Genomic DNA, 23100 nt, shown 5'->3' on the forward strand with positions numbered 1-23100 from the left:
ATACCTAATCCCTTCCCTCAAACATTGCCAAGCGCCAGAATATCAGAAGTGTCCCAGAAGTTCAGAAATAGTCTCGGGTTTTTCCGCTTCAGGCTCTATTTCCTGATAAACCCACGCTCAGACTCACCCTGAACACAGCTTGCCACAAAAGTTATTGTCTGCTGTGACGCTAATTAAACTGCCATGCCAACCCAAGGAGAGGTGGATGGCGGCAGGTCAGGGATCTTCAGATTTGTATTTCAAGGCAAATGATGCCCAGTGATCACAATACATGCCAGCCAGTCTCTCCCACTTTTACAAGGTTGAGGACGCTAGGGAAAGCGACTTCTCTAAGCAACTTCTCTTTATTCAACTCACTCAGCCAAAAGCCTCTGTGTATCTGAAGTCCCAAGGTTTCACAGCCAGCTAGGAGGTTTCCAGGAACTGTTTCCTGTGCTAGCCCAGGAGAGTACACAGGTAGCCTGTTTAAATGGTACCAGTCCCAATACAGGCCAAAATACTAATCCTGCTACAATCAACACCTCGCCTCATCACCTCAAGAGCGTTGGTGTTGAAACTGCAGCTTCCATCTATCGGAGACGAGAACACACACATAAGCCTTGTTTGAAAGAAACCAAGAACGTGCGGATGCTCAGAGCAGCTTGTTTTCAGCTTCTCCTCTCCGACTTTGCTTTACTTCCTAACAAGTTGACTCCTTCATTGTTTCCTGCATGCACCATCACATAAAGACAGTTGGACCAGAATCACTAGCCATCTTGGGCAGAGGTACTAAGGCAGAGCCTCAGAAGGCACCCTGAGAAGAGCTGTCTTCATTCAGTTCAACACTCCCAACACCAGTAGCAACACAGCTCCACTCCTGTAGTAGCGGTGCTGTCAAAACAGTCAGTGATAAGTCACACAAAAACAGCACGGTCCTCTGCGTGTTAGACTAAACATGTGAAAATCCTGGAAAGTCTTGCAGCTGTTTTGCCAGCCTGCAGCAATGCGAAAAATAAAACACACTCTTGTCGGAGGGGATCAGCAGAGCTAATGTAGACAGGGCCTCCTGCTTCTAGCAGTGCTTACCGGGAAACGGTTGAAGAGATCAAGAAACATGGAGCCTGTGAGGGCACAGTTGCGCTTTGTCAAGAATCCACTCAGTGCCTCCTGATACATCACAGTCACCCTCCCCAGGTCCAGAAGGCCTGTGCCAGAAGGCTGGAAAAAACAGCAAATAAAGCAAAAGGATGAATCAATAACAATGGAGCAATTCTATTAATACCACTGCATCAGGAAGCACGCGTTAACATTTCCAGAACGTAATGCTCTTCGCTAAATTTAGGTGCCAGGTCCAAACCTACTGCATCCTCAGTGTTGCATATTCTTACTACCCCTCATCCCAAATCCTGCACGTCTGGAGCATGCAAGGTATGCAATGCCCAACTTTGGACAGACCACCTTTCTTGCACTGACCGAGGTACAGCTCCTCTACAGCCACTGTATAGACTTTAAGCCTTCCTCATTTCCCAATTTCACATATACCCGCCACCCCCCTTACACACACACACACACACACACACACACACACACACACTCTCTCTCTCTCTCTCTCTCTCTCTCTCTCTCTCTCTAAGGCTGTGATTTTCAAGCTAGCTGAAGAGTCTTTTGAAAATCTCTGTCCAAGTGACCTGCCCAGGCCACAACACAGATTAGTGGCAGAGCCAGGTTAACGCTGGGCTCCCACATGTAGCCCAGGTGCCTTCTCTGTTCCAGCACCAGCTAGTTTAATCTGAAGTGGTGCAGAGTTCAGAATCTGGTATTAAAAACTCAGGTCTCGTAATGACCTGCCTGTATTTAGTAAAGCTTTGACGTGTCTCTATCAGAAACAAAATAATAGATCTTGTCCTTAACATCCTAGTTCTTTCTCAGGTAAAACTACTTCTTTTGTCACTGGATTCTTCCTACTTTTGGCCACTCTAGGCTGTGCTCTAGCTCCCCTTTGCTGGGCTTTTCAGATCATGCATGTCAAATACTATTGGAGGTGTCGGTTGTAGCCATGTTGGTCTAAGGACATAGGCAGACAAAGTTCTTTGGGTAAATGTGATATCTTTTATTAGACCAACTGAATAGTTGGAAAAATTGTCCTTTGCAAGCTTTCAGGCACAAACACCTTCTTCAGGCACAGGGCAAGTCTGCTGGTGTTTTGTGCGCTCTCCTGGCGCAATAACACCTATTGTGCATTTGCCTCACATAACCTGCTCTCTGGGTCCCTACAGGGCTCCCCTATTCTGCTGGGACAGCAGTTCTGACCCAGTAATTAATTTCATATGCTGCTGCAATGCCAGGTAAGCACTGATCTGAGCTGCATGTATGAGTGTGGCCATATCCCTGCATCAATAATATATTTCTCTGTGCAACTCAACATAGCTTCCAATCACCCCAACCCCATGTCCTGGATACCCTTTCTACAAGTATGCACCATATTTGTGTTTTGGTTCTCATACCAGGATGGACTGGCAAAGAACAGACATACCTGCCCAATGAGTAAGTAGGATTAATGCTTTCAGACTCTCATTAAGCCTTAAAAAATCCTGGGTACTTTTCCAAAAGCAAATATTATCTCATTGCTTACGGTTTCTGAACCCTGCCCTGTGTGTGAGTAAGGTAACGTATTAGGCAGACCTGTTGCTTTCTTCCTTCACTGAAATGCCATTGGGATTAAGGCAGTAACTGCTAGACAGGTTTAGGTGGAAGAAGGCTGATCCTCCTCCATGACTCAAGGCAGGAGACACCTAGGTAAATAATCTGGGTTTGGTAGCCATCCCCTAGGAAACTTGCTAGGGGAAATGCCAGGGTAGCTGTGCTAAGCAACCACATTCACCGGTACTCTGACTTCAGAGACCATGTAATTGTAATTCAACAAGGGCACAGGAGAGGGGGGAAGAGGGCACTATGCAGCAAGGCTGCCACACGTGGTTGTTTGGGACGGGCCGATGGAAACCCAGATCTAAGGATGAGTCTAACAAAGAAGAGACTGCCTGAGTATGACTACTATCCAAAAGGAATACCAGCATGCTCAGGTTCTCCTCCCGCCTGGCTGCTTACCCCGAGCCTGTGGCATAAAGTGTGAGATAGTCATGTGAAGCCTTTTAAGACTCTTAAGACATGAGAAATAACACGAGGTCTCTATTCTGCTACCACCAGTCGTTCCCCATTGCTCCACTTAGAAAAAGGCTAGGAGCAAATGGGAAGAGGCAGCAGGGTGGGGCTGTCTGAGAACAAGCTACATTTAGCAGCATCACTGTCTGGACTGAGTCGGGAGGATTACCCAAGTAGCCTGGATTTGATGAGTGCTGGCACCCCCTAGTGACTGCTGAAGACTAATTGCAAGCAGGCACTGGATGGACAGGCAGGCACCAAAGGAACGAACTAGGGAGGGTGAAGGGAGGGCGAGTGCACCTCTGGAAGGGAAGGGGTAGGTCCCCGGCAGATCCTTACATCAGACAGCAGAAAACAGCATGGCTACAGCCATGAAACAGAACAATCTGACAGTACAAGCCCGCCTGGAGTCCCAGCCCTGTGGTGCCGTGTAACCCAGGAGCCAACTCTCCTACCTGGTCTGTTTGGTCACAGGGCCCTTCTGCGCGCTTCAGCTTCTTTTTTGTTGCTGAAAGAGGTGTTGCCTCACTGGCCACATTTCCTTTCAATACCTTGAATAGGTACAGAGAGGCACTGGAACAGAAAACATAGGGAGGAGGGCTGTGCCGGCTGGAGGGTCCAAATGCCAGTATCCAGGTACTTGCAGTCTGGTGTCTTCAGGAACTAGCAAGCAGGCCATGTGTCAAATAGAGCAAGCAAGTACCTGTGCCCAGTTTTCTATACCAAAAAGTGCCACGAACAGGTCTGCAAGGGCTCCCTTAGTCTAATACACTGTGTATTTGACCGACTCGCATATCAAGTGGTATCATGTTTTGGCTCCAGCCCTTCCACCTAAGACTAATCACCAGGGAGCTGGGTTTTCCATTTCCCCCAGGAAAAAAAAAACATAGTAAAACATGGATTTCCCTCCTTAACTGGAGTAAAAGGTGGATTTCTCAATTTAGCAGAGAATCCCACAGATTTTGCAGTTTTGCAGCAAGCCCTCTGCAGGCGGGCAGAGCTCCAGGCTGCAAGGGGCTGGGGGGAGCGGGAGGAGGGCGCTTAGGCATATACCATGTGCGTTCAATTTTAATCATGGATTTTGGGTTTTATTACAGAATTTGTGATTTTTTTTAATCAAGGAAAACCAGGATCCCTGCTAATCACAAAGCCCTGATTGCCACTTCACATTTTCACTGGGGTAACACTCTCTTCCTACAGCAGCACAATACCCAGTACCCTAAAAAACGTACAGTCCAAGTATAAGATGGAGGCACCAAATGGATACCATGGATGGGGAGGGGGCATAGGGGGCAGGGAGAGGGAGATTGTAAAAGGTGAACCATACCCAATGCCAACCATACCCATGGCACGTAGTCAAGGCATCCTTGTTTACAGATGGCATTACTGAGGATCAGGGATGGGAAGGGACCAATATGATGTGACACACATTTTTTGGCATGACAGGAGAGAGAAGAAAAGCCACATGGGCATTCATTGGTGATGCATATGGGGTGTCCGCAGGTGCACATGCACTTCCTGAGATTGGTGGTGCACCCCCTAAGAGAAGCACTGTCAACGCTGCCAGCGGCACCTGCAGGTGGTCACTGCTAACCCAACCCCCCCCAAACACCGCTGGCAGCATCTGCGAGCAGTCGCTGATCACCACTGGCCGCTGGCAGCGTCTGCAAGGGGGGGTTGATCATCGGTTGGCGTTCACAACCCCCACCCCTTGCTACCAACACCGCTGTGGCCACCTGTGGGAGCTCCCTGCTGCCATGCCCCCACCCCCGCCCCCAGGCGGTCGCCGTGCCCCCCTGGCCTCCAGGGGCATGTGCCATTCATATGGGCATTAGCACTACTGGAGAAGGTCCTAGCCCCCTTGCAGTAAAGAGTTGAGAAGCAAGTGCCATCACACATTTTAGCTTCCTTCTGCACAGGGCAGCTAAGCATCCTCGTTGCATTTTCTTGTGAAATGTAGATGGGGGAACAAGCCACCGAGGTACACACAGAACAGTTGCTGCAGATAGATACCAGGCCTGAAGCTACACTGGCTCCCACCCTCATCAACCAGAATCAAGGTCAAGGAGCAAGCCAGGGGGAAAGCACAAATGCAGTTTCCCGTTACCACAAAATTATGCAGTCAAGTTTCCTGCATTGGGGAAATACTCAGGGGTCAGCCTGCCCAGAGAGCAGGGGACAGGCCTCACCCTGGGAAAGCCAGCCACCTCAGTGATCCTGGGATCTCCCCTGCCAGGTGCCTCAGTTTGGCTTCACCCTCCCACTGCCACGCTAGGTGGCTCGTGGCATTCAGACACAAAGCAAAAGACCTTATGTATGGAAAGTCAACTCCTCTAAAAGGTGATGGAGTTGCTCTCGCAAACACCAGCAGTAAATGTAGGTCAGCCCTTGTCAGCCCAGATGTTTGCACCTTAAACAAAGCCTCTACATACGAAGAGGGCTCCTGCTTTGTTACCCACCTGAAGAAGTAGAGTGCCACAGAGGAGTCACTATGCTTGCAAGCTCTCTTCAGCAGGCTGTCCATCAGGGTGTGCAAGTGCTCCTGCATGTCACCCACACTCTTGCAATACTGTTTGGCTCGACACAAGTGGTTCCTGAAAAGACAGCATTCCAGCCGACACAATAAGAATTCAAGGCTGTTACCTAGGAAGTCTGTTCTGAGCAACCTACTGGTAGGACCCAGGCTTACCCAGCATATAGCTCACTGCTGGGTAACAACACAGGCAGCAGAGAAGCAGCAAGTGCTATGGCAAGAGGAAATGTGATGCTCACTGAATGGTCAGCTTCAGTTTAATGATGGCTGCTTGCAGAGCAGCTGTTCACACTGGCAATTCTCCTTTAGCCTGTCGATTAAATGAATCTGCTGGCTTCAAATCTAGTTAGGGCACACCCTGCACAGTTGTTCTCTGCCCCAGCAGTTATCTTGGAGGCAAAAGAGCAGTTCAGGGTAGAAGTGCTCAGAAGTGGAGTTGTGGAAGGGAAGATGGACTGCCACATACTGTACATGGTACATCGTGCCTAGCTCTAGGCTGTACTATCAGCCCGTCCCCTTGCTCTTTAATGAATCCTAACACACTCCCTCGCCCTTCCCCTCCCCACAACCCATCTCACACAGTTTTGCTGCCCCGTACGAAGAATCTTCTCCTGAAAACACTGTCCCCCACCACGCAGGTTGTGCTGATGCCAACAGGCTGAGCCTGCAGGAATGGATCCCAACAGGCTGAGCCTCCGGGAATCCGTCAGCCCCACGTGCCTGCCCCTAGGAGGATAGCACGTTTCTTAAAATAACCTCCAGCAGCAGAGTGAGATGCTTCACTGAAAGATCGCCAAAAAAAACACAACTTTGTGCTCTCCCCATCCAACCGCACAACCTGCCAGCAGCAGCATGGCTGTCACCAGGACAGCTGTAAGATTCCCATGGCCCTTGAGAACCAGAGTAAATTGTCAGGCGGTTTCACTCTAGTCCAAGCAGATTGTAAGCCCGGTGGGTTGTCACACCTAGGTGCTGACGCGGTGCCTGCTGAAGTCTATGGAAAATCTCCCGTGGACTTTAGTGGCACAGGATCAAGCTCGTAGCGGTGACCATATGTTATGAGGGATTTCACCTTCACCCGCCCTGTTGTGCACTTGAGCTCTTCCAGTGGGGGAAGCCTGGAGGAGAGAGGCTAAAAATGGATCAGGGCTCTCTTTTTCCTGATCACGTGCAGGTCAAAGGAAAACTTGATCCAATTTTGGCAATTTCCTCTGATCTTAGAAGGAGCCAAGGGCAAGAAGGGGAGCCCAAGGGCTTTAAAAGCCACAGCAGTGCAGACACTTACGTGAAGATACTGGCTGTTTTCCGGAGGAAATCTTGCTCCTGTTTGTCAGAATCACTGCTCATGGTCTGCTCAATCACCAAGAGGAGAGGCTCGATGGTATCGAACACCAGGGGGTTCTCAGGCTGTTTGGTAAGGAACACCTCAATGAGGTCCAGCACCTAAAGAGACAGCTCCGTGTTCAGGTGGGAAGCCACAGAGACCAGGTATCACAAACCGCCTGGACCAACCAGGATCATCTCCCTCCACACATCAACTTGAAAGGGGGCACCCACCAGCTTGGCGATTCCCATTTCCATCAGAAAACTGAACGCTTACTACTGGCACCTGTGATTTCTAAAATGAATGAAACCGAATGAGACAGAAGAAAGCCTTAAGTTGGGTTTCAGCTTGGTGTGCATTTGACATTGCTCTGCAAGAAGTAATGGTAACGGGTCTCTATGCTACCGACAATCGGTGGCAGAACTCAGATGACATTGATGATTTTAACCAGCTGAAAACATGGCCCTTCAACTCCCAGACCTACATGCCAACGTAATGTTAACACGCTGCTGTGTATGACTGACATAACGCATAAAACCAGGGAAATGTTTGTCCTGGTTGGTTTGACAACAGTTCTAAGTTACTGCTAAGGGGTTCTTTCACCAGACAAAACAGTTTAGGAAATCCCAAATCCTTTTACAAGGCATGCTGACATCTAGTGGTTACAAAATGATAAAAGCTATGGTTATTTACATGGCTTTGTAGAGTTGGAAGACAGAATAGGACCCTGTGCATGGTAACTACATGGATACATAGCTGATGTAAGTTAATACAAGCTAAGACACACAGTTGGTCATACAAAGGGATCACAGTGAGATGCTAAGGAGAGAAGAGAAACAAAACCCCACACACGTTAACTGCATTGATACAGAGATGTCCCAGCTCCTCACAGCAGAACCACTCTTTTCCCCTCAACCCCAGTGCAGAATTCAGTCTCCAAGATCTTAATTTTTTTTAAAGCTGAAATGCATGGAAAGAGCTGACGCCAAGGGGCTGCTAAAATGATTCTGGGTGCCTTAAAAAGCAGCACATTAAACAGAGCCAAGTATCTACCCTCTGCAAAACCAGGCTTTTTTTTTAAAAGAGGTTTCCAATTGGATGCAAAAAAGTTAACAGGGTTCAGAATCATCACTCACCGCTCAAAATCTCAGTCTTCACAGTAGCACCTTAAAGCCCAAGTCATGGGCTACCATCATACAGCATTAAGTGCTGAATAAACTCAGAACAAACACAGTCCCTAACTCAAGGGACTCACAGTTTAATGCATGCTTAAGCTGCAAGGTTTCCTCACCAGCTTATTCCACACAGTAAAATACACCTCACTCTCCAATAACAGGCTGTGAAGACTGATGTTGGCCAGTTGCCTCCTACCTTAATCTTAAAATCCCTCCGTAAGATTTTCTCCTTCCGCATCTTGTCTCTCTCATCCTTCTTGGCCTGGACCCGCTTCTGCTGCTCAGCAAAGAGGGCCGAGAGGTTCTCGTCGAGGGCCATCATGGTCTCATCATCCACATCCTCATCACTCTCATCTCCTCCCTGTTTTTTGTTTGAAATTAAATGCACGTCACCATTTGTTTTAACATGTGACCCCTTTCCTCCACCACCTAGGACTGCAATTCCTCTGAGTTCAAGCCTAAAGGCTAAGAAGAGTCTCTGCCACCCTAACTAAACTAGCAGAGACAGCTAGCAGTGGCACCAGAGAGAAGCGCCAGTGTGGAGATAAGTTTAAACTTCGGCTCTGCAAAGATTGGCAGTCCCCTTTCCCTTCTGCTTTCCAGTTCCTTCCTCTCATGAACCCTCTAGAAGTTTGCTGCACATCTGCATGAGTGTACACACATCAGCTTGAGAAACGCTAGCTGAAGGCATAAGCTTGCAAATCCAAACCCATGGCTCAAAAGTAGAATTCGGTGCACCAGTCTCGCTGGCTTTCAGGAGGATGTAAATACCTAACTCCATCTGAAAGCCTAGCTGTAAGGTTCAAATGCATGTAAAAGGATGACAGGAGTCTCATGGCCTGGAAAGGATGACTGTATTGCTCCAACATACTCTACCCAGCCTCCCTCCATGCTCTCCTAAGCAGGTATTGTCTTGCTGGCCTTGCATCACCTACCAAAGCATTTCCTGCTTGTAGGACATTCATCAGCTGCTTTCGGAAGTTTTCATCTACTTCATCACTGGTCTTCTCCTCATCTCCACTATCTTCCTCTTCATCCTCTTCCTCAGAACTGTCTTCATCTGAAGAATCTGCACTTGCTTCTTTATTCTGCAAGCCAGGAAAGTCCATTTCAACAATTACCAATTCATTAAGGCCTCCACTCCCTCCTGAGGATGAACACGTCGCTGTTCAGAAAGGCCTCAGGAAGCCAAGCGTTACCTCGCAGTTGTGAGCAGCCTCCTCCACTACGTACATCATGCATTAAACTTAAGGCAGTGACCCCCAGCATCTGACTTGCATGTCACCCCCACAACCCACCCCAAAGTTGCTCCTCAGCCTTATGAAACTTTGCTTTCTGCAGACAGTTTTCTTCAGGCTAACACGGAGAGGAAAGGACAATGTCATCCACAGCATATCTCTTAGTCTACAGTGTTGCCCACTGACTAGTAAAGGATGGGCACACAGATATATGGAAGTGCAGGATCAACAATCTCAGGGTGCTAGCAGACAAAAAAACCCAACAAAAACAGCGCTTTACTTTAAACTCAGTGCGTTCCTGTGCCAAGCCTGCGCATGTCCAGAAGAGGTAGCACATTACTTTAACCCGACTCTGCAGCATCTGTAAAGATCGGGTGCTTTACTGGGGCTTTTTTGGCACTTTTATCCAATAACTGATTGAATCAGCTTTAGGTTAAAACACCAAAAAGCCCCACTGAAGCGCCCGATCTTTACAGCTGCTGCAGAGCTGCTGTAGTCGGGGGATGGAGACTAAAGCCCTGAGGTAAGTGGGGAAGCTGGAGACCTGAAGGAAAAGCAAGCAGGAAGGGGCAACAGGGGAGGTGCTCTCATACTTCCTTAGAAATCAGGGCAATAGACTAGTTACCGCAGGTGCCTGTACACAAATGCACAGAGCCTGGGAAACAGGCAGGAAGAACGGGAAGTCCCTGCACAGTCAAGGAACAATGATGGGATCGGAATAACAGAGACTTGCGGGGAACTCGCATGACTGCAGCACTGCCATGGATGGGTATAAACTGTTCAAGAAGGACAGGCAGGTGAGAAGAGGAAGAGTTGCACTTTATATAAAAGAGCCATATGATTGCTCAGAGCTCTAGTATGAAACTGGAGACAGGCCTGTTGAAAGTCTCTGGGTTAAGGTTACAGGGGAGAGCAACAAGGGTGATGTGATGTGATGGTGGGTGTCTGCTATAGACCACTAAACCAGGAGGAAATGGTGGATGAGGCTTTCTTTAAACAGCTAGAGGAAGTTTCCCTGTCACAGGCCCTGGTTCTCATGGGGGACTTCAATCACCCTGACATCTGCTGGGAGGGCAATACAGCCATGCACAGGCAATCCAGGAAGTTTTTGGAGAGTGTTGGAGACAACTTCCTGGTGCAAGTGTTGGAAAGGTCAACTAGGGACCATACTCTTCTTGACCTGCTGCTGACAAACAGGGAAGAACTGGTGGAGAATGTAGTAGTGGATGCAAACTTGGGCAGCAGTGACCACGAGATTACTTTGTTCAGGATCCTGAGGAAAGGAAGGATGGAGAACAGCAGAGTCAGGACCCACAACTTCAGACAAGCAGACTAAGACTTGCTCAGGGAACTCATGGGCAGGATCCCCTGGGAAGCCAGTCTAAGGGGGAGAGGAGACGAGGAGAGCTGGTTGTACTTTAAAGAAACCTTACTGAGAGTACAGAAACAAACCATCCAGATACGCAGAAGACTAGCAAGTATGGCAGAAGACCAGCTTGGCTTAACAGGGAAATCTTCAGTAAACTAAGTCACAAAAAGGAAGCTTATAAGAAGTGGAAACTTGGACAAATAAATAGGGAGGAGTATAAGAGCATCGCTTTGGCATGCGGGGATGAAGTCAGGAAGGCCAAAGCACAATTGGAGTTGCAGCTAGCAAGGGATGTGAAGGGCAACAAGAAGGGTTTCTACAAGTATGTCGGTAGCAAGAGGAGGATCAGGGAAAGTGCGGGTCCCTTACTGAATGGGGGAGGCAACCTAGTGACAGAAGATGTAGAAAAGGCTAAAATGCTCAATGCCTTCTTTGCCTCAGTCTTCACAGGCAAGGCCAGTTCCCAGACTATTGCACCAGGCAACACATTTTGGGGAGCAGGCCCATGAGGTCCAATAGTGGCAAAAGAACAGGTTAGAGACTATTAAGAAAAGCTGGACATATACAAGTCCGTGGGGCCGGATGGGATGCACCCAAGGGTGCTGAGGGAGTTGGCTGATTTAACTGCAGAGCCATTGGCCATCGTCTTTGAAAACTCATGGCTAACAGGAGCAGTCCCAGGTGACTGGAAAAGAGCAAACATAGTGCCCATATTTAAGAAAGGGAACAAGGAGGATCCAGGGAACCACAGACCAGTCAGCTTTACTTCAGTTCCTGGAAAAACCATGGGGCAGATCCTCAAGGAATCCATTCCTAAGCACTTGGAGGAGAAGGTGGTGATTAGAAACAGTCAGCATGGATTCAACAAGGGCAAGTCATGCCTGACCAACCTGACTGCCTTCTATGACAAGGTGACTGGCTCTGTGGATGTGGGGAGACCAGTGGATGTGATGTACCTTGATTTTAGCCAGGCTTTTGATACGGTCTCCCACAACATTCTCGTAGGCAAGCCATGGAAGTACAGGCTGGATGAATGGACTGTAAGGTGGATAGAAAACTGGCTGGAGCATTGGCCTCAGAGAGTAGTAATCAATGGCTCAATGTCTAGTGGGCAGCTGGTATCAAGTGGGGTGCCCCAGGGGTCAGTCCTGGGGCCAGTTTTGTTCAATGTCTTCATCAACAGCCTGGAAGATGGCATAGAGTCACCCTCAGCAAGTTTGCAGATGACACCAAGCTGGGAGCAGTGGTAGATATGCTGGAGGGTAGGAGTAGGATTCAGAGTGACCTAGGCAAATGGGAGGATTGGGCCAAAAGAAATCTCATGAGGTTCAACAGGGACAAGTGCAAAGTCCTGCACTTAGGACACAATAATCCCATGCACTGGTACAGGCTGGGCGCTGACTGGCTGGGCAGCAGCTCTGCAGAAAATGACCTAAGGGTTACAGTGGACAATAAGCTGGATATAAGCCAACAGTGTGACCTTGTTGCAAAGACGGCTAATGGCATCCTGGACTGCATTGGTAGGAGTGTTGCCAGCAGATCAAGGGAAATGATTATACCCCTCTATTCAGCACTAGTGAGGCCACATTTGGAGTACTGCGTTGAGTTTTGGGCTCCCACTACAGAAAGGATGTGGACAAATTGGAGAGGGTCCAGCACAGGGTAAAAAAAAAAAAAATGGTTCAGGGGCTGGGGCACATGACTTCTGAGGAGGCTGAGGGAACTGGGATTATTTAGTCTAGAGAAGAGGAGACAGGAGGGATTTAATAGCAACCTTCAACTACTGAAGGGTGGTTCTAAAGAGGATGGAGTTAGACTGTTCTCGGTAGTGACAGATGAGCTTCAGCAAGGGGAGTTTAGCTTCGACGTCAGGAAGAACGTTCTTACTAGGAGGATAGTAAAACATTGGAACAGGTTACCCAGAGCGGTGGTGAAATCTCCATCCTTGGAGGTTTTTAAGACGTCGCTAGACAAAACTTTGGCTGGGATGATCTAGTTGGGGATGGTCCTGCTTTGAGCAGGAGGTTGGACTAGATGACCTCCTGAGGTCCCTTCCAACCCTCATTTTCTATAATCCTATGAAGTAGCATGCTGCTGCTTCTGGTAAAACGCATTGTTTTAAGTCTGAATTTGTGTAGCCAAAAACACAAGCAACAACGTGCCAGATTCCCCAACAGTCCTGCCTGTATGCCTCAGATGTATAAGGGGAAAGACAACTGCAACTGCAAAAAGGTGCATTCTGTGAATGATTCCAGGATATAAGAGACTCACCAAAAAGAAGTCAGCCTAGATCAGGCTTTGGGGAGAGGAAGCTCCAGGCACGGGAGAAAAGGAACCGGCTTTTGGTCCTTGTGGGTTAATGACTGTGGCTTTGGGCTGTGACCCTTGAATCTCTGCAGTTCCCAAATTCATAATTCCAGTATCTAAAGGATGCTGCAATGCAAGAGTCCACTTACACTGACTGAAAAGGTGACAACTGTGGCAGCTGAAACAATGTGGGTAGCTATTCCTTGGGAGCCATTTAAAATTTACAGAAATATCTCCACTAGTGTCTTACAACAGGATGAAGAGACTAATGATTACATACTTCCATGAGGTGTTCAGACTGCAGAGAACTAGTTGTTTAGTTTATTTAGAAATAATGGCATTTCTTTTTCTTAAGCTGCAGTTCAGCAGTAATATTGTTCTTAATGGGATGGAACAGGCAATCATTTAGCACATTTAATGCAAAGTAAATTACCGTATCCTCCAGCAAAGGTTTCTTCTTGCCTGTTTCCTCAGTCACCACAACAGCACTTTCTTCATCCTGATCTTGCTCTGGATCAAGAACCTGTGGAGGAGTTGTTAAAAAAAAGAAAGACAATTCTATTTTGATACTTTCCTTTTAAGCAACCAGAGGAAACAACAACAGACAGCGGATTTCAGCAAGCTGCAGACACTGAACAGTGACCCTCTGGATCAAACAGGCAAAAAAAAATTCAACTAGTCTATCTTGTAACAACATATTTGTACCTGCTACATAAGAAAATCCAGAAGAGTGTAAGTATAAAAGAGTCAAAAGAACAGCAATGGCTAGTAAGATGTTAGAAAAGAGACAGAAGAAATGTATAGTGAATTTTAATTCCTAGTATTAGATATATAGTAGGTTCTGATGTAAAGTATTTTTTGTTGTTCTCTGCAAGGTATATTTTGTGCTTTCATGAGATGCAGCATCAACTGGTTATGTGCCTTACCCATTCTGATATTCAACATTAGGGTGTTTTTGGTTTCGGTTTTTTTAGCAATCCTGTTGCTTAGCTCCATTTTTTTTTAAACTGCCACATGCTTTCGCATATAAGGCAAGTGACATGAGAGGGTCCGTGGTAATTTCCCAAACTAAGGCTGAGGAAGAACAAGCAACTGATCAAGTATAAACTGACCCCAGGCTCCCTGGTGCAGGGGTTCAAGAGAGGTGGTTCTGCATAAACCTCCTTTTAAGGCTTCATGAGATATATACGATGATACTCCTATTTCATAATAGGCATGATTGAGGAAGGCCTTGGCAAACTGTGAGCTACAGAAGAGCTTGGAGACAAGTTCCCAGACCAAGTGACGCCAGAAACTATGACATGCGGCCCGTGGGCTGGTTGAAGTTCTGGGTGGGGCTAGCAATTAATTGTACCCCACCCAGCCCTTCCACCAACAAGGGTAAGAGTGAGGTGCTCATATATACACACACCCCTCCCCAACATACCTTATTGCACCTCGCTCCCACCCTTGTGGGAGGAAGGGCCCAGCCCAGCCAGCTTGGCTTCCCAGGCATCTCGCTCACTCCAGGCACCAGGTAGGGAAGCAGCTGGGAGTGGGAATATGGGGACAGGGCTACAACTGGGTCGCAGCTCTGTCCTGAGCCCTGCCCTGGCTGTGCAGTGCCTGCCCCTGCCCAGGCCTGCTCCGTCCCTCACCGTGGAGGCCTCGATCTGCCGCCCCCATGCCCCTTCCCTCACGGGCTTACCAGCTGGACCCAGCTGCCCTCTACGCTGCCAGGCTGCACTCCTGGCCGCCTGTGTGCTGCACTGCACCCGCACGCATGCACAAGGCATTCATCGGCAATATTATCGGCCACGTCAGCCAAAAAAAGCCAATTGCCGATAATGTCAATTTTCCTTATATCAGTGCTGATCTGATATGGGACCTATGTATCAGTACACCTGTAGTCATTAATTGTACTGTTCAACCCGTACACAATATCAATGTCCCAGATTGCTTTCAGTAGTCCCCGGGAGATCAATGCCAATTCCGGTAGACTCCTGGCCAATCCGGGAGAGTTGGCAACCCTACGGGCTCTGCATGGAGCACGTGCAGCTCCCAGAACTCATGCGCTACCAGGGGAAGCCCTGCATGATGGAGCTGGCTGTCTTCGCCGCTCCCTGCTGTGCAGGTCCTGGGAAACCACCAGAAGCGGAGGGGAGCCCCAGCCCCTGCTTCCCTGCGAGTCCTGTGACCTGCACGGCATGGGACAGGGAAGGCAGCTGGCTCCCATGCACGGGACTTCCCCCAGTGGTGCGCGAGTGCGGGAGCTGCACATGCACAGCAGGGAGCCCTGTACGAGGCGGGCCGGCCAGGCTGTGCTCCTTGCTCCCACATGCAGCACTGGCCAGAGCCATGCGCTGCCAGCGGCAGCACCTACACTGGGCACAAGGACCCTGAGCACCCCTGCCTGCTGCTGCTACCTCCAGGAGTTGTGTGCCATGGGAAGTGTGTGTGTGGGGTTCCCCACACCTCCCCAAAAACTCCCCACACCTTCATCCAGCCCCCACAACCCCCCCACATATACACTCCCCAACATATCCTTTGCCCCCATACACACAGCCACACAACCTCACAACTCCCCCACACACACCCCCAGATGCACACTCCCACTCCCAACTACACTGCACACTGCCCATACACAATATACAAGAGTAAGACTTTATTTTTTAGTTATTATGCAATTGTCTCTATATAAACTAGGCAAACACAAATCATGACAATAATATTTTTAGGAATAAAATTTAAATATGTTATCATAGGTGTTTGACTTTTAGTATACGATTTGTTTTTTTTCTGGTTCTGAGATGGCAACCCTTCCCTCCCAAAAGGAGTATTTCTGGGGGGCATGGGGAGGGACTTCTGGTAGCAAAGGTCAGGGGTTAGAGGCAAGACTTCCAGTCCCGAGACGGCAACCAGGCAGTGGAGCACCTCGCAAGTGATGGGGCTATCCTTGTGGCCCTTGACAGCTCACCAAAACTCATTAAGTGGCCCTCCAGCCAAAATCTTTGCCTTCCAGTTCAGGGGCGGGCAATTGAGCTCTATTCCCAATTAATTCCTTATGGTTAATTAGCTACACCCAGAACTTCAACCAGTCACAACCCCTCCTCCAGCGTATCACTTACGTCGAGGATTAGATGCAGGGCCCTCTTGGACAAGTGTGGACAGATGCGTGCAAACACACTTTTGGAGACACGGCGCATGAGCAGGCTGGGCTGAGACAGGAGGGAGAGGAGAACTTCCACTATCACCTCCACCCATTCTGGCTCCTCCTCATCTGCATGGGAAACAGAGGCATCAGGATGGAAGGAAACAACACTTGGGTCTCAATATGCATTATAAAGAGGCCTTGTGACAGAAGAGAAGTGGACACACGGTGTACAGCCCTACACCAATGTAACTTAGTGTGTGTATGTGTGTGCAGAATTACCCTTGGGTAGCTGTTTGCTCAATGTAAACCACCTGCTCCTTTACCAGCTCTCCTGAAATAGCTCCTCATCTGCAAGCTGCTGTAACACCAATGTAGGGGTTAAGCCATCTGTCCACTTCTTGGTTACACTCATGTAAAGGCTGGTTGCACCATTGTAAACATATCGCCTGTCCAAGCCCAAATGTTGTTGGGCTCCCAAGTGTGCTCTGGGCAAGTAAAAACAATCCTGCCTATTAATAATTCCCCAGTCTCTCTTTACAAAGAAACTCACCACACTTTTTCTTTTTGGATTTCTTGTCAAACACCCTCTCCATGCAGCTCAGAAGGTCATTCAGAAGATCCATAGTTTCTGTGGGAGTCTGTTTGATATGAAGCAGAAGTACAGATAAGTCAGACCGATTGACTGAGAGGCATTTACTAAGACACGTACACAACTACTCCCAATTCTAGCACACAGTGCCGTTGGGAAGTCAGGTGCACAGACAGGTCATTATCTCAATTTCCAGCTCATGGAGACATCAAGGGAAAGGGGAAGAGGAAACCAGACTAGCCAGAAAACCTAGGTCAGTTATAGTTAGTTTCTTTTTAGATGGGGAACTGCACTGGAAGGAAAGCGGCTATTTTAAAGCCCTTATCTTTCCAGTCATTAACAGCCAGGAGATTCTTTGCTGGTTTTCTGCACATAAAATGCACTTGAACACTGTAGTTCAGGTTCACACAGAGCCCATATTGGTCATCAGCAACATGCCACTCAGTCAGAAATACAGCATATAGACTGCAGTGATATGGTAAGTGGGAGGACCACAAAGAGAAGCAGAGCAAGAGTGTTAGGCTGTTTCTCTCTTGCTACTACAGCAGGTACAATTTCTAATGTCAGTAAAATGGCTGAGATAAACCCTGAACTAGTGGGTCTAAATATAAGATTTTGGTCTCTGCGTTTTAAATGAGGATTATGATGTACAACTTCAAGAGACGGGTTTAGAAATCAAGGAAACACACAGCCTAAAGTATCAGTAAATTGGCATGTTTCTTATAATCTGGATTCAGGCTGTTTTAGCTGTTGTTCCCTACATTTAAATAGCTATATGCTCTGACAGTCAGGTCTTCAAGCCCAAGGAAATCATCCAGCTATGAGCACTGGAAGTTCAGGAAGCCCAGCAGATATGCACCATTACCTTAAAGAGATAAATGCCAACTAAGAACAGGAGCTGCTGGAAAGCAAAGACTTCTGCACCGTGAGACTTCTCTTTCTTCTGCAGGTTCTCCACAGTCTGCAACATGCTGACGGCATAAACAGGTATGAGTCTTTCACAACTACAAAATGTAGCCTCCACTAATCTCACTTGAAACGCACCCGCTCTTGTCCCGAGAGAACCTGGCCCAGAAATTCTGCTTCACCATCAGGCAGACAGAGGCTGCTTCAGCCAGAGTTGCCGACACAGGCAGAAGGCTTCCATAACCTCATATTAATTACCACCCCGAGCTGAAGCCTTTAAACTAAAAATCAGCCACAAAAGGACAAGATGACCCAAAATCACAGATCTAATTCAGGGCTGTGACAAACGAACCTCAAGGACCCAAGGTTGACCCAAACCCCTTGCTCTCTGCCATGCCCATCATCCTTCCTTGCCCCCGAGACCAGTCCCCAGCCTCTCACCGGTTCCAGGCAGCCTTCTGTTCCTTGGTAAAAGGAGTCACAGCCTTTACGTCCTTTTCATGGGACAGCAGGACATTGGCATACTGCACAATATGAGAGATCCAGAGTTTGCCATCTACAGTCACACCATGAACGTGTCGCTCCCTCAGAGCTGCAGCTTCTGCTGTGTCCCCCAAGACAGGCATAGAGTTTAAACTCTGAAGCAAGCTGCAAAGCAAAAAAGACAGTAGAAAGTTCCATGTTAATACAAGGGCTGCTCTGTTTGTCCTGGCTTCTACTCCCTGCACCAAAATGGTTGTCATGAGTCAGAGGAACCCGTCTCCAAATACTTGACTTGTTCTGCATTTTCTTTGCAGCTTAATGAGTTCAATTTCACAAATGTTTGCAGATTTTTTCCTTATACAACCCTAAATATAGCCCCAGTTATCTCCAATCATTCCATCTCCATTAAGATAGGGTCTAGAGGCCCCACTGTACAAACATGCAGTAAGAGATGCTTCCTGCCCCAAAGAGCCTCCAGATTAATAAGAGAAGGCAAAGGAAGTATCATCCCCATTTAACAGATGGGATGTGAAGCACAGGGTTGAAATGACATGTTTGAGGTCACACAGGAAGTACAGAGCAAAGCAACAACTAAACCCAACTTTCATGCCCCAAGCCAGCACTGTATCCACAGCACCATACCCAGCGAGCCTTCCTCCCATACATTCTTTATCACCAAGGGGCTTCACAGGATTCTTTGCTAAACAAGAGCTCTCATTGCATCCCCCTCCTTTCCCTCACCCACTAATAATACTGACAAATAGTGCTGTGCAAATCAATACCCAATTCCTTTTACTTAAACACAGGCAAGGGGATCATCAGTCAATAGACTGCAATAAGAGCTGACAGGCAACATCAGTGGCTATTTGACCATCCCTAGGTGAACTGTAGCATCTCTAAAGAACCCAGCTCTGAGGTCTACAAAAGACAGCTCGAGGGATACTGGAGCAAAAAAACACATCTGCATGCACATTCCACAGATGTTCTTAGGTTCATTTAAATATAAACTTCTTTTTTCACCAGAAGGTAAGTGTTTCTAGTAGATCTGGCATAAGGTATAAGCTAAGAGCTGCTCATTCTGGCTACACAGTTGAATCATGGTACAATTAGCAAAAAGGCTCATTATAATTATACTTTTTTGACATTCACTTGACCGTGTGCTCCTGCTTGCCTCAAAATGGATCAGCGGCCAACATTAAGTGTAGGCAGGCAAACTCCTCACCTGAAAAATAAGTTTGCAGCCACTGAGCGAGATCGTTCAAGCAGGGAGGGTGATGGGATGGATTCTGTCTCAGGTATTTCAGAGGTTGGTTTCTTGGTCACGAAGAAAGCATGGAAGAAGCAAAATCTAGAGTGGAAAGAAGAGAGTAGAATGAAGACTTGGGCTCAGTGCATGTACACAAAGCAGTGTTCACGTTCAAGCTAACAATAAATACCATACATTTATTTAGCTTTTATTAGCCAAGAATCTCTAAGCACCTCACATATTTCAATTAAACTTTATATATCCTGTATACACTAGACACCACAAAGTACCTAAAGACAGAGAGAGGACTTTAATCTCTTACAACATCATTAGTACACTACCTGTGTGTTTACAATACCAAATTTAGCCACAAAGGGCATTTATACACATGTTCGGGGGGTGGCTCCAAGAGCCGCTCTAATTAAAGCGCCTGGAGCATCTTGTGCATCAATGTCCCCGTGCTTAAAAATGGTGGTGGAAATGCTTTATCTAAAGCTCAACGGACATGGAGGCTGCTGGAGCACAGTAATTACCATGCTCCAGCAGACTCGATTAATTGAATTTGTTCTGACGCACTGTACTTACAGCACATTGGAGCAGCCTTGCTGCTTGTGTATAGGTGCCCAAAGGGTCAGATTCTCAAAGGTACTTGGATGCCCAAAGGTGACGAGAGATCGTTAAATGTCTTTACAAATCTAGCTCAAACAATTACAAGTAACATTTTCAAAAGCATCTGGATGATTCCAGACACTCGGCCTTCTTGGAGTGAAAAGGCATTTCCAAAAGCACCTAGATAACTCAGGAGCCTAATTTCCATCTCCAAAAGTAATTTGGGCATTTAGTGGATTATCCTTTCAGCAAGACTTCCCGCTTCTGGCCATTAGGCTTCCCAAGTCATTCAAAGGCTTTGGAAAGTTTTGCCCTAAGCAACCTGCCCATTTCACAAAGAAGAATTTGTAGCTCCTTAGTACCATTCTAGTCTGCCAGCTAGAACTATTCCACCAGCGTGTGGCACTGGCGATCTTTAAATCCGTCTTACCTGGCAACGTCCATCACAAAATCCTCTTCCTTTTTTACTTGACTATCGAGGAGGCCTATGAGTCGGTGGATAATCCACTTTCTTAGGCAGACCACACGGTGCTCAGTTCTTGCAATAAACAAACAGAAACAATTTTGAAATAGCAGCTCACACATCGCAACGTATGTGAGATGCCAGAGGAAGGTGACAATGAGAATACCACAGGGCCTTTCCTCAGCTCAAAGGCCTCATATAGAATGCAGCACAGGAAAATGTGTAGTAAGAAACAGGTACCCCTACTAAGGAAACACCTTTCCTAAGATCACCTATGCTTGCCCTTCCACTATTAGAATAAGTATGTACTCAAGTCAATTCTCTTCCAGTGACCCGTGGAATTTCATAGAAATGTGCTTCAAGAACTGCAAGGTTGCTCCCATGGTCTCAGAACTTCATGCACAGGGAAGCTGTAATGTACTGGCCATGTCTTTTACCCTGGAAGATCCCAAATGTTTTACTAGGCCTCTTTCATTTCTGCAAAACACAGCAAATCCACACATCAGTAATACTATGCAAAACATTATGGCTCCTTTATTTCCCTTGAATTGCAAATACAGCTGGAATCTGAAGCAGAGTATTATTATCCAGGGGGGTATATGGACAGTTTGCAAGGGTTAGCACACTAACTGTTGCAAAAATGCCGCATCGCTCAGGGCCTGCCTCTTCCGTCTCACTGAAAACAAGTGCTTTGAGCAGCATAGTGCCCAATGGCAGAATGCTGGGATGCTAGCGTGGTAGTGACCAAGAAAATGGGAGAGGGGTTCCTATTGAGATAACAGCAGCCTGGATTTTCTTGGGACATTCTCCCGCAAACAGAGAATTACAAGCACCTCTGTAAGTATAAAAGGTAATACAGAGTACGTTGCAAAGACAACTCTAATAGGTTGACCTGCTCCTTTTATGGCCCAGAGCCACATAGCCCTATTTAATAAGCAGAGAGAGCTGGGGAAAAGGTCCAGCAATTACTATGAAAGAGCTCACCTGAAGAGGAGAGCAATAGGAAGCAGGACTATTCTTCTAGCTAACCTCACAGAAAGGGACAGGGCAAGAGAGAAAAACCTCCAGTCAGCTTTGGCCAGGGGAATAATTTTGTTTGCACTCCTTGGTGAGTCAGATTTTATAATATAGCTTTGAAGAGATTTTGGGGAGTGTTCTGCATCCCTCCACGGTTAGAGACCTTGGTACTTACAGCTGCTGAGGCCTACTGGGTGACACCTCACAATCCCACCAAGTTTGACATAGGTGGAAATGCAACACAGATCATACAGAAAGGGGAAGGTTATACTGTATGTACACTCACAGGTTTACGACCTCCTGGTTCTGCTTTTGCCGGCTAGTCATGAAATCTAAACAGCAGCTGAAGTCTGGCTTGAGGAACATGTTCTTGAGCCAGTCGAAGTATTTCAGCAATGCCACGGGCTGCAGGTATTTTACCACCTTCCAAAAGCTCTGGACCACTGGGCAGCCTTGATTGGTAAGGGCAGAGAAACCAACCATCACTGCAAACTGCTTCTCTGGGTCATCACAGTCCTGGAAGAATGCGTCAACATAGGCTTCCATCTCTGGAGCAAACCTAAACCGGTCCGGAAGCTGAAACACAGTTAATACAGTGAACGGAGACAGAACACAGACACATTCATTCAAAACCTGACTGCCCTCAGCACACCAAAGCAACAGATCTGAAAAATCACCATGGTGGATGCTCTCAAGTTCTCCCTACTGCTCCATCTCTCAGGCTCCTTGATAGGCCATCTCCATACTGGCCTGATATACTATTTACCAACCACAAAGCCTTGCAAGCTCCATCTTGCACTAAACTTAGATGTCTCCAAACCCTAGTATCAAGCTAGACACAGCCCAAGGAGGAAGGTTAAATTAATTCTGGTAGGTTTACATGCACATTGGCCGATACACAGCCCAGCTTTCCAATTGCAAAAACAACTATTCTGCCTTCTTTCAGTAGAAGTGCCCCGCACAGGTCCTTCTTAGATAACTAGGAGTGTTAGGCAAGACTGCACCTTAATTGGGTGTCTGTTTTCTAGTGTTTTAAGCAAGTAATGGAGTTAGAACCAGCCAGACTGTTTCAAAGCCCCAGATGTGCGTGCCTTTTCTCTCGCCCTCACTCGCAGGGGATGAGCTTCAACAAAAAGGAGCAAAGAGTGAAAGGCTCATTTGTTCAGCCCAGGAGCATTTTAAGTTCTACCACGTTGTGGCAAGAGCTTGACTAGAGCTGAGAGATGCTACATACAACTGGACAACTGCAAGGCTTGGACACTGAGTCCAGGAGCACTAGACTGTACTTATTAAAAGGCATCCCACTTCATAAAACAACCATGTTTCCTGATGTTCCTTCACAGCCCCACAACATTTAAACTACATCATGTGCTCTTCCTCATTTACTTGCTCATTCTGTAGAGAACAAAAATAGAGCTGGGGGAACCTCAAGAGGCAGGCAGTGGCTTTGTTCTCACCACACAATGCAACTTTTGTAAGTAAATTATATAATTTATTTTACAAATGTCAAGATCAATGAAGAGATATATGGGGCGAGGTACCGAAGCTGGAAAACTAAATGTTCCCTACA

General features: G+C 47.3%; 1 protein-coding gene and 1 non-coding gene across 2 annotated transcripts in view; both read right to left on the reverse strand.

Moving 5' to 3' along the window:
- The window catches only part of MYBBP1A (MYB binding protein 1a), a 77146-nt gene that overhangs the window by 42284 nt on the left and 11762 nt on the right, over positions 1 to 23100 (reverse strand). Inside the window, exons 8-21 of the mRNA XM_006029171.3 lie at positions 21817 to 22106; positions 20481 to 20588; positions 19418 to 19543; positions 18154 to 18360; positions 17672 to 17777; positions 16768 to 16855; positions 16192 to 16343; positions 13518 to 13607; positions 9106 to 9258; positions 8367 to 8531; positions 6957 to 7114; positions 5598 to 5732; positions 3594 to 3711; positions 1066 to 1197 (exon numbers count right to left, since the gene is read on the reverse strand). Of these exons, the coding sequence (XP_006029233.1) occupies positions 1066 to 1197; positions 3594 to 3711; positions 5598 to 5732; positions 6957 to 7114; positions 8367 to 8531; positions 9106 to 9258; positions 13518 to 13607; positions 16192 to 16343; positions 16768 to 16855; positions 17672 to 17777; positions 18154 to 18360; positions 19418 to 19543; positions 20481 to 20588; positions 21817 to 22106 (2028 nt within the window). The remainder of the gene's footprint in view (positions 1 to 1065; positions 1198 to 3593; positions 3712 to 5597; positions 5733 to 6956; positions 7115 to 8366; positions 8532 to 9105; positions 9259 to 13517; positions 13608 to 16191; positions 16344 to 16767; positions 16856 to 17671; positions 17778 to 18153; positions 18361 to 19417; positions 19544 to 20480; positions 20589 to 21816; positions 22107 to 23100) is intronic.
- LOC112551166 lies at positions 5214 to 5382 on the reverse strand. The gene has a single exon (XR_003095362.1). It is a non-coding gene; the product is annotated as a U1 spliceosomal RNA (small nuclear RNA).

The sequence above is a fragment of the Alligator sinensis genome, unplaced genomic scaffold, assembly GCF_000455745.1.
Source record: "Alligator sinensis unplaced genomic scaffold, ASM45574v1 scaffold419_1, whole genome shotgun sequence".
NCBI classification, from domain to species: Eukaryota; Metazoa; Chordata; order Crocodylia; family Alligatoridae; genus Alligator; species Alligator sinensis.